Raw genomic sequence first — 13,908 nt, forward strand, 5'->3', positions numbered from 1 at the left:
TCTAATGCCATCATCAGTGATATGAAGGCCACATCGGTTGCACCCGTTTATACACACTTTGGTCGCACCAAGAAATGATAAGAATGATAAAAAAGTGCGAAACAAGCGTCGCAAAAAGATAGATAAAAAGGTGCGCAGCAAAAAACGATCTTAAAAGATATATAAGATAATCGCCAGCAAAGGAATCGTCAGTATATCTTAATAAACAAATGCAACATTAAGTGATATTCAGATACATTAAAGGTAAACAAAATAAAGTAAATACAATAAATAAAACATACAAAATTATAAAATTGTAGTAACATCCGACATGTAGAACCCCTGACCAAGTATATGAAGTAAATATTTTTCTTGAATTGCAATTGTTTGTAAAAGATTTTCATCTTGCTGCTAGGTATTTTGCCCTCACCTCTCCAGCTACCAAATCTCCGGTGAAATCACCCTTCGGCGGAACCACCCCGACTCCCAAACTTGTTCCTCTGAAGAAAGAGGAAGCAGGCTCCACTTCATCGTCCTCTTCTGACACAGGGATGTCCACCGACGAGGGAACGCTTAATTTGCTGAGTGACGACTCACGCTCCTACCTGGATCGTGGAGGGGCGAATAAGTACAGCACCCCACAGCCATGGCAGCGACTTAGAACAGGCAGTAGCGGAAAGGGAGGTGATTCTCCTCCCAAAACGAGTGAAATAAATGTGCCTTCCCAGCCAAAAGGTAATAACCTAATCTTAAAAAAGTGTGTGCTTTTATTGTGCTAGAATACGTATTACCTATTTGTGCGAAGGCTCATTTTTCGTTTTAGGTAAATCATATGCATACATTCACTTGAACTGTGAAAATTTGTTTACTGCTTTTCATTTTTTCTACAACCTAACATAGAATGTAATATGAAGAACTCAAACAGTGAAAAAAAAAAGTTTATCAGTAAATCCCATCACAGGATTTAGACGGGTAAGCCCCGTTGTTGTTTCCCAACCCAAACAAAGAACTGTCAGCAAACAGTCCCCAACTTTCAGCTACACCCAACTACTAGTGCAGGATAGGACAGGTGAAGCGCTTTGCCGATAAAAGTGGCTTCAATATCACAGCTGCCCGTATTAAAACCTGCTTTTGAAATAGCTGTCTGACTTATGAATCACAGACGGCTTTGCTTTTATAAGTTGTTTTAATGCATAAAGTTGGGTTTTGTTGGTGCATGTTAAAACTACCAGAATTAATATTGCAGTTCTGAACAAATATAGTCAACACTTTGGTTGTTTAGTTTGTTACTTTCTAGATATACAAAGTGTTGATGTAAAACTTTTCTTAACATACATAAATTCAAACTGCTCTCGCCAACTATATTCCACAGATATTAATTTTCGCACCACAACTTTTTCTCATAATTTGTTCTACTCTGTTATGGCATGTTTGCATCGGTGTGAAAACTGACCAACTAACCCATGTACTGTGTTTTACTTTCTTGCTTGTCACTTCTCCCTTACAACACGGCTGTACAGTTGCCGCTACCAAAAGCTGGAAGGCGGTGGCTGAACGTGCTCTCGCAAAAGAACGCCATATTGTGCCGGTGAAAGTTAATCGCGAAAAACTGGCCTTGTCACGGTGGAAAAAGCCCCTTTACCCCCTGCTTGCCATGAGAAACTGGCATGAAATTGCATCCTTTTTTGACGAGTCCACTGTGACAAACAGCAACCAAATAAAGCGCTCTTGGCGCAGGGCTGCGAAACGCGCGCTGGCTGACGAGAAACTCGTGGTGCCGGTTACTGTAAAGAGAAGCTCAGCTGATAACCAAGGTTCTCCAATAACTGACTTAAATTTGTCTAATTACTTCTGAATTATTAATTTTTCTTGCCAGAACTACATAATGAAATAACACTTTGTTAAAAAAAGTATAAGCATGAAAGCTAAAAAATAAATTCATAGTTAAGAACTTTTTAACGTTAGCACAAAAAATGTTTTTTAAGCTCACTAAAAAATTCTTCGAAGTAAACTTCTTACATTTCCAAGCAAAACTTGAATGTTCACTAATACATAATATTGCATTTCCAACACTTTTTTATTTCAAATAATCCCCCTGTCAAAGCATTTGTGCTACTTCAGAACAACCAGAGCGTGTGACTCCTGTTCAAGAGGAAATTGTTCCTAAAACAGCAGAGAGTGACCCGTTGACTTTCTCTACTGTAAAAGGTTAAGATAATTTATCTTCTTGTTCAAGTCAAGTACTTTAATGTCTAATTCAAGATACTATAATGCTGCATATTAACAAGAATCTTTTATAAAGATTGTCCATTTTTAAAACCTTTTTAAAATTGTTTCTTAAAGTTCTCAATGATTGATAGGTTCAAAAATAACTTCCTTGTTGAATTTGGTGAAGCGAATGTCCAAGCCTACAATGACTGAACCAATTGTTGACAAAAACACTGGCAAAACACTTTTGGCTTCCCATTTATCTATAGGTAATTTATTCATACCATTTCATATAAGTACAACAGATTTTACAACACAGTAATTTGCTAATGCTTAATCCAAAACTAATTTCAAAGAAAATTATTCAAAAAATTTGAGTAATAAGTCATACAATCATTAGCTTGATACTACCCCTTGTGTTAAAATGTAGACTACAAAAGAACTTGGGTTGATAAGGAGCAAAGAAGACAATTTGACAACCAAAGAGGTGAAAAAACGCATATGCATTTAGGTTACTTTATAGCCCGGACAACCATTTAAACATTTTCTTTGTTGTTCCTTTACCTTACAAAGGTCGAAGGCCAAGGTTAAGGCAAATGGTCGAAGATCTCATAATCCCTGCAAAAGTTGACTCTTTTTCGCCTGTTTCTGAGTATTCAGAAGGTGACCCTTTGTTAGCCAAATTATTAAAGCTTGCAGTTGCCTGATTTCCTTGTGCTTGCTGTGTTCCCTTGTTTTGTTAGCAGAACTTTTGCAGATAATAGCTTTTGTATGTGATTTACCGGCGATGTTCGGGGTGATTTAGGTATGTGGCATGTTGGCTGTGGGTAAAAATTTTGGTTTGCTAAGGAGTAATGTATACTGTGTTTTCAACTCATATTTGAGGAATATTGGTATGAGTTCCAGTAATTGCTTCAAAGTTATTCTTTTGCTCAAAGCTGTTTATTGTATTTCTAGGGCCTTTTATGTGTAACATTCTGCAAAACATGTTCGGTGATGTTTCAACTAACTGTAATTATAAATCCATAGCCATGGCTGCCTTTGCCTGGTCAATAGCACATCTTTGTGACATTTTTTTAACCGGGCTAGCTTTTATAGCTGAACTCTTTTTAGTTTCTTCAATAATTTGTCAGACTTGATTTTTCTGCATGGGTAATTATTACATTTGTAAATAATTTGATTTATTGTGCTTGGAATGTATTTTAAATTGTAAAGATGCCTTACTACATAATTTTGCATGCATTTGCTATCAAAAACATTAATGACTTAATTTCTTGCAGCATTAATTGACCCTAATGAATAAGGCCTTTCTAATTACAGCTAAGAGTAATTATATCATTGTTGATTACTCAACAACATTGTTGGATCAAAGATGCAATCCACCGAAGTTTTGCTACTAAATGATACTTTAACTCAAATCTTGCCTAGTCCATCACGACAAATACCTGCAGACCTTTTTTACTTTAAGACATTGAAACAACGTCATTTAACCGCAAATAACTAAGCGCATGCTATGACAACAAGCAACGCGAAATGCATGAAAGCGCTTCAACTAGCAATAACGCTCTGAAATTAATGATTTCATCTTAAATTAAGTGCACATTTGCGCCGTCGTTGTTTAAAATCACTCGAGCGTTTTATAGCTAACGTGTTCATTTGCCCGCCGCCTAAATTATTCATCGCCGCTTGCAAATTCGAGTTGATAATAATTTCCCACCCGTCACTCGCATAACAAAACCTAAAAAGGGCCAAAAAAGTCTCCACTCCGAAGATTCGCTAACCCCGCCTTTGTGCCGACTTGCCCTTAGCCTTGGACAAACGGGAACCAGCGCCTGTGAGCGAGCGGGTGACGCGTGCCGACGGAAGGCAGCCTCCCGAGGCCTCCAACCGTTTCTCCTCCCCCTCTCCCGTTTCCTCCCCTCCTGCTCCTCCTCCTCCCAAAACCGCGGTGAGCACGGCCAAGATAATCGGACCCAGCCACCAGTTGCTGCGCAAAACCAGACGAAGGCGAAACGCCCAGCGACTGACCTCTCCCGGCGGCCGAGGTTAGAACCGCGCGACCGACCAGTCTTTTCGCGGGACGACGTAACGGTCGATGCTGTTTTTTTGCCATCTTTTTTTGTAGGCCGGCCTTTGCAAAAGCGTTCTGTTTTAGGAGCTACCCGGTCCGGATGCGACCGCGAAAAGAAACTAATGCCCTAAAAGTGTGCAACCAATTCCCTTTTTAATCATGGCTCCAGGACTTTTTTTTAAGAAATTTAATGAAAACCAACTGAAAGATCCTTGGGTAAAGTTCAACAAGCTTATTACGGAAATAAGACCGTCTTGCTTCTCTTGATCTGTCACTAACCCCCGTGTTATTAAAACATCGGTTTCCACCAATTTGTTGTCGCATATAGTATGTTGGATGATTTGGGCTCTAATTTTAGTTGTCCAGATTTTCGCGGTCGCATTCGACATTCTCTTAAAAGATGGCCCAAGTTATACTGTAAGTTGTGCGTCCCGCTATGGAATTCCGCCAGTCACGATTTTGGCATGATTTATTGTGACAATCTAATTGATGTCGCGCACATCGTTTGCCCTTAACTGCCGAAACGACGGTTTGCGAGATTTATTTTACTCTCCCCAATGACTGGTTTAAACCCTAATTTGTGTTTAGTCGTAGATTCTAGTTTTTCCTTTTTTCTCTGCAAATCTATGCATGAAATCTATATCTTCCGTTAATTTAGTGTGCCTTAAATTTTCCTGATTTGTTTGGTCTTTAGACATGCCCCTAGAAACTTAATCTTAATTTCTTTGCAATTTGTTGTATGCTTTGCCCTTTCGCTCTTTAAAACCTCGATTGTACTTAGCCTTAAGTGGAAGCGAGTGGAGCGAGTCCGAGTACTCGGATGCTGAGTCGCTCGGTGCCCCGTTACGCATCAGCGACGACGAAGAAGATGAACACAACCAGGTTTGTTCTTTTCATCGTGTTTTCATCGTGTTTTATCAAGGCTTTCAATTGACGCCAAAGCTGAAGATTTAGGGTACATAGATCCAACCTGTTAAAATTTAGAAATAAATACAGCCAATTGAATCGGCGCATGTTTTGCGAATTGGGACCCTCATAATTAGGAAGCTCATAAAGCAACTGTATGTACAATTTGTTTGTAAAATCGACGCTTTGTGGTCGTTATAAATGACTTTTGGGCCGCTTGTTACACCTAAACCAATTGAGTTTACCTAATTGACAGTATTTTAAGCTTTTTCATAATATTTTAATATCGTTCAACATAACAGTGTTCGTTTTTGTCACGTTTCAGGTATCCAAGGTGGAGACGGACGCCCCCTTATCGCCCACAAGGTAAACTAAAATCTATCGAAGCTATCTCACGGTATTCCGTTTCAATTTAAGTTGCGCTTATTTACATATAGACAGACAGAGTCGTCACGTCACGTCACGACTACTCACTTAAAACAAAAATACAGCTACTCAGTTCGATGTTCCGCTTCAATATAATTTCGTTGGGTTGTTTACTTTTCAGAAATGTATTTTTTTAAATCTGTTTAAACATGTCTATATTACATTTGAAGGGAAATCTGTAGAAAAATTCGTTTTGCGGGTATTATAATCCTGAAAAGCGGCACTACAAACACTTGTTAAATACTATTAAGTTAAAGCCAAAGAATATCGCTGCTAAACATACCAGGCGTCATTTGCAGTCAGCCACTACTGAGATAGCTGTCAGAATCGCGTCCTCATACCTTTGCGCACAAAAGACGCGACTAGATCAACAAGATTTCGTCGTGTCGACCGCGCAACTAACCATTGTGTGTTCGTCCCCATAACTTGAGTTTTCTTGTTTATCTTGGGCTTGATGCGCGTTTCATTACGTCAAGCTGAGGAAATGCTGCGTTACGTACTACAACTCGAAAACCGTGGTGCTATTTTGATTTTGAGCTTTGCAAGAATTGCTTCCCATTTCTGGTCTTGGTAGAAATGAGTTGACATTAGTGCAATTAAGTCATGGACTCTGGTACATTAAAAGCGAATAAAATTATCTTATGATAATTATTCATATTAATAACGATTTGGGCAGTCATTAATATTATTGCTTGTAAATAAAATACGGTTTAATGCAATTTGGTACTAATAGTGATAAAGTAATGCTGGTATTGTCAAGATTCACCATTGACTGCTGGTGTGTGAGTGCCCAGCATTTTAAATTGCCGTAACTAGGCGCAAGGCTCGGAGAAAGTGTTTATATTGAAAAAAAAAGCGTTTCGTGTTTAAATTCAAACATTTCCTTTCAGCCGGTTTTCGCGCGCAGCGACGTTGCTCGATCGATTTTAAAAATCAGTGTACACTACCCGCCTCCCCAATACACCTTTTCCCGGCCCTTACTTGCACTACACACTTGACAAGCACTCACAGCATCTCGACTTTGGAGATAATCGTTGCCGATTGCCTTGGTCGAGTGGCAATTGGCATCACTTGGCGGCCGCCTCTATGTCCCTCTTTCCTACTTTTGATATCCCTTTCCCAGATTTCAGTATCTATACTAGAATCGCTGTGTTCTCGTATACTTTGGTTGAAAATCAGCTTCTCTTTGCCAATTTTTTAAGGCTTAGTGAAAATTTTAACAATTATTTGTATACCATTTTCTTTGCGTTTTTAGTACAAATTTCCAGCAGTTGAATAAAGACTTCACCTTCCAATCATACTATGTTATTTTTTCTCAGAAAATGTTAATTCTTTTCTTTTTTTTCTGTTTTACCTAGCTAAATTAGGTAAACGCAGTAACGAGTAACGCGACATTTTTATTGTTGAATTAAAATTGACGGCTTGATTTGTTTTTAAATTGTATGTCATACTTTACAATGTTGTTATTTCCGTCATAATTTAGTACCATCTACACTGAACTTTCATGCGAACAAACAATTCTTCACCCCCGCCCCTCCCCTCCCCCAAAAACAATTATTATTGGGGGTCTTACTCAGTTCAAGTTACAGTCTCCCATAGGTAAAAGCGATATTCACACTTTACGTTTGATCGCATTCTTTGTTCTGTCAATCATGTACGCTTTGCCTTGTGTTTTTAACATCTTGTTTTATTACGTCATAGTACAAACAGCAACCTGGATGAACCACGACGGTCCCACAAGAAATCTTCCAGCATCGTATTTGGCAAGATCAGCAGTCAGGTAAAAACTCTTGGTGCGCTTTGATGTTTATGTGAAAGAAAACACAACTGCTAGAACATTTAGGGTCAGTGGTTAAATAACTGTGTTTAATGCCAAAATATTTGGTTTTAATTTGTCTATACCAGGGGTTCCCAACCTTTTTACGTTCTTGTACCACTTGGATGCTTTGTACTGTCACGCGTACCGCTTCTTGCAGAACAACTAATTTGCTCGAATCATATCTTTATATATGTTTAGCTTTATTCAACGCTATTTGTAGCTTAAGCTATAAAACAGTAGATTACATCTATCAAGAGCAATCATTTGACATAATTAACGCTCACTGTCCCACGGCGTTGTACGCTTTACAAAGCAACTGTGTTTCTTGTCGACAATCGACATGGCCTTTATTTTGAAGACTGTAACCATACGAAACAACAGGGATAGGTACGTGATAATGAATGGGCTTTGGGATGTTTTTTTGTAAACAAAACCAGATTTTGTAAAAAAAACGGAAGCTACTCGCATATCACAGTGGTACGCGTACCACAGGTTGGGAACCCCTGGTCTATACAATATGCATACCACGATTATTTGAAATAGTTTATTCCCAATTTGAGATTTGGTATATTACAACTAAAATTCAGATTCAGAATCTGTGGTAGTGCGAAACCTAGACTTGGTATACTAAAAATATATGTGGCAATTTGTTTAAAAAATTTAGGCAGCTGCCCGTTTATCTAACATTGTGTAGTTTTGCTGCATACATTTTCCAGTTAGTCTTAAAGTACTGGTTGTGCCTTATTGATTTGGAAATTATGAGTGTGTATAAAACATCTATTGCTGTCGTTGAAAAGAAAAAAAATCCGAACATGTTCCCCCACTTTTACTGTTTCATGCCACCCCGGCTCGAATAGTCATAAACCGACAGACAAACAAATATACGATATAACGTGGCTTGTTTCTACATTTGTCGGTAGAACAAAGACAACGCGATTCTGACAGAATCCATACTCGTTTGTGACCGCTTTGATTCATTTTAAGCAACGTTGTGAAAAAGGATCTTACTGTTAAAGAATCTGCCGTGTAAATTTTCCAAATGTAACTTAGCAAGCCTCTCAACGCCATACGCTGGGCATTTAAAGGCAACCGTGTGTAAAATTTTTTCAAGTGTAAAATTTAGTCTTTATTATAATGTGTTCTGGATTTTTTTCGATCAAACCCAAACTTTCATGCTTATTTAAAAAAAATGGTTTTCCAGTTATTTTAAAAATTATTTTTAAAATTAATTTTACTTTTTGAAAATAGTTCCAAAAACGTAAAAGCGTAAAGAAAGTTTTTTCCACTTCTTTCATTAACACGTAAACAAGTGTCCAGCTTCCAATATCCTTCCCAATGCTATTACTATTGCAGGTTGCTTACATATATATTACTGTATTAATCTGCTCAAACAGAAAAGCGACGATCCAGTGACGCAATCCACCGCCGATCAGCAGGAGAACTCCGCAGCGCCGTCGGTGGCCGAGTTGCAACAGCACATCGCTGAGTTGCGCGGCACCGTCAAGCACCTTCAGGAAACCGCAGACGTATGTAGTGGCATGTTTTTTGTCTTGTTTAGTGGTAATTAAGTCACATTTTATGTTGTTCCGACATTCTTAGGTGAAGTTTTTGAGCCTACTCTTTTTACTTTTGATTAAACATGTTGCAAAGGATTTTTGTTTAAATTTTTGGCAAAAAAACTTTTGCTTATTTGTAACTAGAGTTTTTTAACATTACTTGTTTGAAACTAGAGTTTTATTAGCTACAAATATAAGCGAATGTTATTTTCGCACCCAGACCAAACGTTTTCAATTCAGATTTCCATGATTTTAATTTCCTTTTGAAATCACGAACTTTCCTTTTTGAAATCGTGAGGGAACCTTTTCAATTTTGTGAACATCTGAAAATCGTTCAGCCCCGTTCATTTTTGTTTGAGGCCTTAACTGTTGATCCTATTTAGAGGAGAAACACTTACGTCCTGACTCAAATTTCACTCTAACAATCTCAAATATCATTCCTATAAATCTTGAAACTTTGAAGCGAATGCGAAATTATCATTCTTCCGTAAAAACGTCCTTGGAATTCATTTTCGCCTCTTTTTTTAGGACAACCTCGACAACTACCAGCAGATCAAGGAGCTCCAGCGGCGCCTGGAAGCGGCCGAACGAGCCAAGGAGGAGTTGGAGGACGAGATCGTGGAAGGGAGGAAAATGCTCCACAACCTGGAGAACAAAATAGATGCGGCCAACCGGGATTTAAAGGAGCATCGCCTCAAGTAAGTTTTTATTATCTCTGTTTAAAAGGTGGGTTTGTTACACTTTTGCGACTGCTGACACTAGCTCGAATAGACTACACAACGAATTAACTCCACTCTGAATTGTTGACTTCATCCCGAATTGACACCACAATTGGGGAATAGCCCTACAGGTTAACATTTTGTAGTTTTAAGTGGGGTGGGGGGACTTGAAATTTGTGTAAGAAATCGCGTTTTTGTGTTTTTTATCGTCAGTGGCTTTGTTATTGACGCAAAAACGAGCGACGGGCTAAACTTTTTTTTTTTGGATAGGTAAATCAGTAAATCAAAAATATGCCAAAACTATACACCTTAACTGGAAATTAATTTTTTGCTGCTTTTCAGGGTAGTGTAGGTTGATCATATGCAATATTATTAATCTAAACCAAATTAAGCACACTTCATTTAGGGGAAAAATTCGCGTGCATATGCATATTGGAGAAAGTTATAAGCAGAGCCCATTTCAAAACCGGAGGGAATTTAGTTTGAATATTGGTTAAAGGGGTCAACGGTGTGAAAAAGTTTGAGAATCACAGTTGTATAGGATAGTGGATTGGATTCTTTAACTGGTGACGGGTTACATTTTTATGATGCACCATTACATCATTTTGCGGTCGTAAGATTTCTCTTCAGTATGCGTGACCCGCATAAGTTCGTTTTGTCAACAACAAAACGCGTCCACCAGAACGCACGTTGAGTCGATGAGTAAATACCATAAAAATGTCAAAAATCTTGTCAAGTTGTAAGACCGTGCTGACTCATTAAGTTGTAACCCGTGCGAACCATACGCCGTAGGTTTGTTTTGTTCAACAAAAATATCGATTTTATCGAAAGTTATGGCTTTGATATTTTTATTACTAAAAAAATTGTATTTTGTTCTAAATCAAGTTGGTGATAATTAAACCTGCAGCTTGCTTGTGACACCAGCGGAAAATTTGTAGGGAAAAACTTAATGCAGTTACGTCTAGATATAAACTAATCCAGATTTGTGACGCACCTTACAGTGAGCGTCGCGACCGCATCGTGAAACAGCAGAAGGACAAGGAAATCAGTGAACTGAAATCCGAACTTTCCGACGTTGGAGACGAACTCGAACGTCTCAAGTCCGACTCTGCATCCAAGACCGACAAAGACGAGCTGAAAGAGGTTAATACTAATTCATGCCGATACCATTTTTGCTATTTATAGAGCAGTTCTTAAATCCTGTCAAGTTTGTTTGGGTTTCTCTGAAATGGCCAAGAAATTTGTATTATATATATTGTATATTGCATTTTAGATGTTGTTGTATAAAAAATAACGATTTGAACGTCTCTATATTTCTGTTTAACATTTTAGCTCATGGACTAATTTATTCATATGTAGGTATGACATAAATCCACGGGCAGATTGTTTTACTTTACTTGATTTATTAAATTTTCTTTCAATAGGGCTATTTTATTGAGAACCTTATTTTTCTATCGTTGTATTACACCGTTGTGTTTTTGTAAAAGCATTTTTTATCTCAGTTAACTTTAAGTTCAGACACTTTGTGCTCGATTTTTGTATCACCTGCTTTGTTGGTCTCCAAACCTATCTAGGATGGCCTAATATAGATTTTAACATATAAGTTTATATTCCAAAACAGGAACTAGACCGTCTGCAAAAGGACTACGACAACCTGTTGAGGGAACAAAACGAGCGACAGGAAATATTGAACAAAAGAGAAAATGAAGTCAACGCCCTGAAAAAGGTAGAGATCCAGGCTGCCGCTAGACGTACATCGAAATTATTCTTGATAAATTTTTTCTGTACTGCTTCTGGAAATCGAGAATCAACATATACCCAAAGTGGCTACATGATTTTAGAGAAACTAATTCTTTCTTAATTGGTCATATAAGCATTGCTTATTACAATGAGTTTAAAAGTCTAATTTTTTTAAATTAGCTTAATATGGTAAAAATACTTGAAAAAACATGTTGATTAGAGTTGTGTACTGACAATAACCATCTAGGATTAAACTTATAATTCTTTCTAATTGCTTCATTGTTGTGTATTCATAAACCGATTTTCAGGTAACTTAATGTTGTTATTTTTTTTCGTCCAGGCGCTCCGGGAAGAGTCGGATGCCCACGACGAGGAGGTTGAAATGATGAGGAAGATGCACGAGGACGTCCTCTCCCGACTTCGAGACGAGTTGGAAAACTTGCGACAGGTGATGAAAAGTTCGCTGCTTTGGCGCAAATTAGATCGTTTGTTGTTAAACTTCACGAGACTTCACCCAAAAAGGACGCCCGGGGGTGTTTGGGTTATAAGTGTCTTTGCTTTAAGATTTGTAAAATGCGTTTTTACTAAAACCACCGTGTTAGTTGTTCCTTGTCTTTGCCGGGTCTCATTTTGGGTTTCGATGAGTGTTTAAACCCCAAAACACACTGGTCCTTCAGTAGAAAGAGAGTGGCCCAAATAATAGATAAAAGATTCATTCTTTTATTAGCAAACGTTTCGGCAAGTGCTTTTGCATCATCAGTGCAGTAAGTGAGGCTAAGATAAAAACGAGTCACTATATAGAATATTTTATCTATTATTCTCTTTTTACTGAAGATTATGAACAGATCCGTGTTTAGTGTTCCTACATTGGTCCTCATCTGCAAATAGATTTTTAGTGAAAAAAACGATCTTCTATATAACAGCATAACTGTAGTATGTACCTTGTAGATGTGTATGTGTAGTTTGTAACGGATAGAAATTAGGTTACAACTGCTTCGGTAAGAAATCTATAAATTACCAATTTCCTACTTTCGGCCAGCCGGACTGTCTTGAGAAATGTCGATACCTGTTAAACACTAAACAGATATTTTTCAAGTGCTAAAATTGTTTAAAGCTTTTTAACAAATTTTTCCCCAAAAAAACTGTTTTTTCTGTTGTTGACGACGCTATTTAGTAAGGTTACCACAAAGTCTTTAAATCTTACTAAGTCTTTGAAAATTGTATTTATTTCCAAAAGTCTTACATTGCTTGAGTTAAGGTAATTTCCATCGTCCAGCTTAAGTTACGTGTAAAAGCCGCATTTGTTTGTTTTGCAATTATTATTGTACGTGTACGAGTTTTTTTTATTTTGGCCACTCTTCTACTGAATATTATGATCAGATCCGTGTTTAGTGTTCCTTGTACGAGTTTGTTTTGCAATTATATTCAAAAATTTTAGCGATCCGATTTGGGTCTTTAAAAACCTACCTTAAATTTTTCTTTGAACCAACAAATTTTTTTTTAAATTCAAATCACTTTTTTTTTTTACTTTTAATTTATTTGACTTTTTTCAGAAAATTGTTTGGCAATGGAAAATTTGATTTAAACGCTGATTTATTTACTATACATATTGTATAATTGACTATACATATTGTATATATAATACTTAAGAATAACAAACTAACTATTTTTCTTTTTATATTTTTTCTTTATATATTCCCAAAAAAACTGTATTATCTTTACCCGCAGGAGAGCGTCAGTGCTGTGGAGGCCCGACCCCGTCTCGAGGAGCAGGTGGCCGCTCTCAAGGATGAAGTCGATGGTCTCCGAAAGAGAAGAGGTTCAGACTCCTCCTCCCGGACCTCGTCCAGCTCCAGCTCGGAGGAGAACACTTCTCCGTACAAGGATCACCCGCATCACAACAACAAGGACGTCCTGAAACGCCTTCACAAAGAACTTAGGGTGAGATTTTTATTCCTGCGCACAGATTATATTTTTAACGTGTTCGAATTTATTTTCATTTAGGAATTTCATGACTTTTATTGAGCGCTTAAGATAAATAGCGATTTAATGTGCTCTAATCTCAGCGTTGAGGGCGCCTTCGCGTTTATTGGGAAGTACGATTAAATGTGTGCCTTTACGGCTAGTTTGCATAACTTTAGAGTTAATTTATGTCAGTATGTTCTTGTATTCTGGTCAATCTGCGCACAGATGGAACAGTTTTATCATTAATAAATGGACAAGGGGACTTTACGCTTTCTAAGGTTTTATTTAAATGTAGGAAAATGCTCTAAATAATTTCAACTCCACACTTACTACTGACGATATACGTGGTTGTATAAAATAATATAATCGGAAGGACCCCAATTGCTTTTGTTCCAAACGATGCTTTACAAAAAAGTCTCTTACCAAGCGTAATACTTTTTTACAAAAAAGTCTCTTACCAAGCGTAATACTTTTTTACAAAAAAGTCTCTTACCAAGCGTAATACTTTTTACAATACCA

General features: G+C 37.6%; 1 protein-coding gene and 1 long non-coding RNA gene across 2 annotated transcripts in view; both read left to right on the forward strand.

Annotated features, from left to right (window-relative positions):
- Positions 1–13,908, forward strand: part of LOC146161238 (uncharacterized) — an 80,146-nt gene that overhangs the window by 8,224 nt on the left and 58,014 nt on the right. The window contains exons 9-20 of the mRNA XM_083383546.1: positions 395–714; positions 941–1,048; positions 3,996–4,232; positions 5,040–5,140; positions 5,490–5,530; positions 7,292–7,370; positions 8,804–8,935; positions 9,494–9,663; positions 10,686–10,827; positions 11,306–11,410; positions 11,765–11,872; positions 13,153–13,365. Coding sequence (XP_083239672.1) covers positions 395–714; positions 941–1,048; positions 3,996–4,232; positions 5,040–5,140; positions 5,490–5,530; positions 7,292–7,370; positions 8,804–8,935; positions 9,494–9,663; positions 10,686–10,827; positions 11,306–11,410; positions 11,765–11,872; positions 13,153–13,365 — 1,756 coding nt within the window. The remainder of the gene's footprint in view (positions 1–394; positions 715–940; positions 1,049–3,995; positions 4,233–5,039; positions 5,141–5,489; positions 5,531–7,291; positions 7,371–8,803; positions 8,936–9,493; positions 9,664–10,685; positions 10,828–11,305; positions 11,411–11,764; positions 11,873–13,152; positions 13,366–13,908) is intronic.
- LOC146161239 (uncharacterized) lies at positions 1,863–3,943 on the forward strand. The gene is made up of 3 exons (XR_014494637.1): positions 1,863–2,456; positions 2,618–2,674; positions 2,761–3,943. It is a non-coding gene; the product is annotated as an uncharacterized LOC146161239 (long non-coding RNA).

Source organism: Ascidiella aspersa, chromosome 3 (assembly GCF_963924565.1).
Source record: "Ascidiella aspersa chromosome 3, kaAscAspe10.2, whole genome shotgun sequence".
Lineage (NCBI taxonomy): Eukaryota > Metazoa > Chordata > Ascidiacea > Phlebobranchia > Ascidiidae > Ascidiella > Ascidiella aspersa.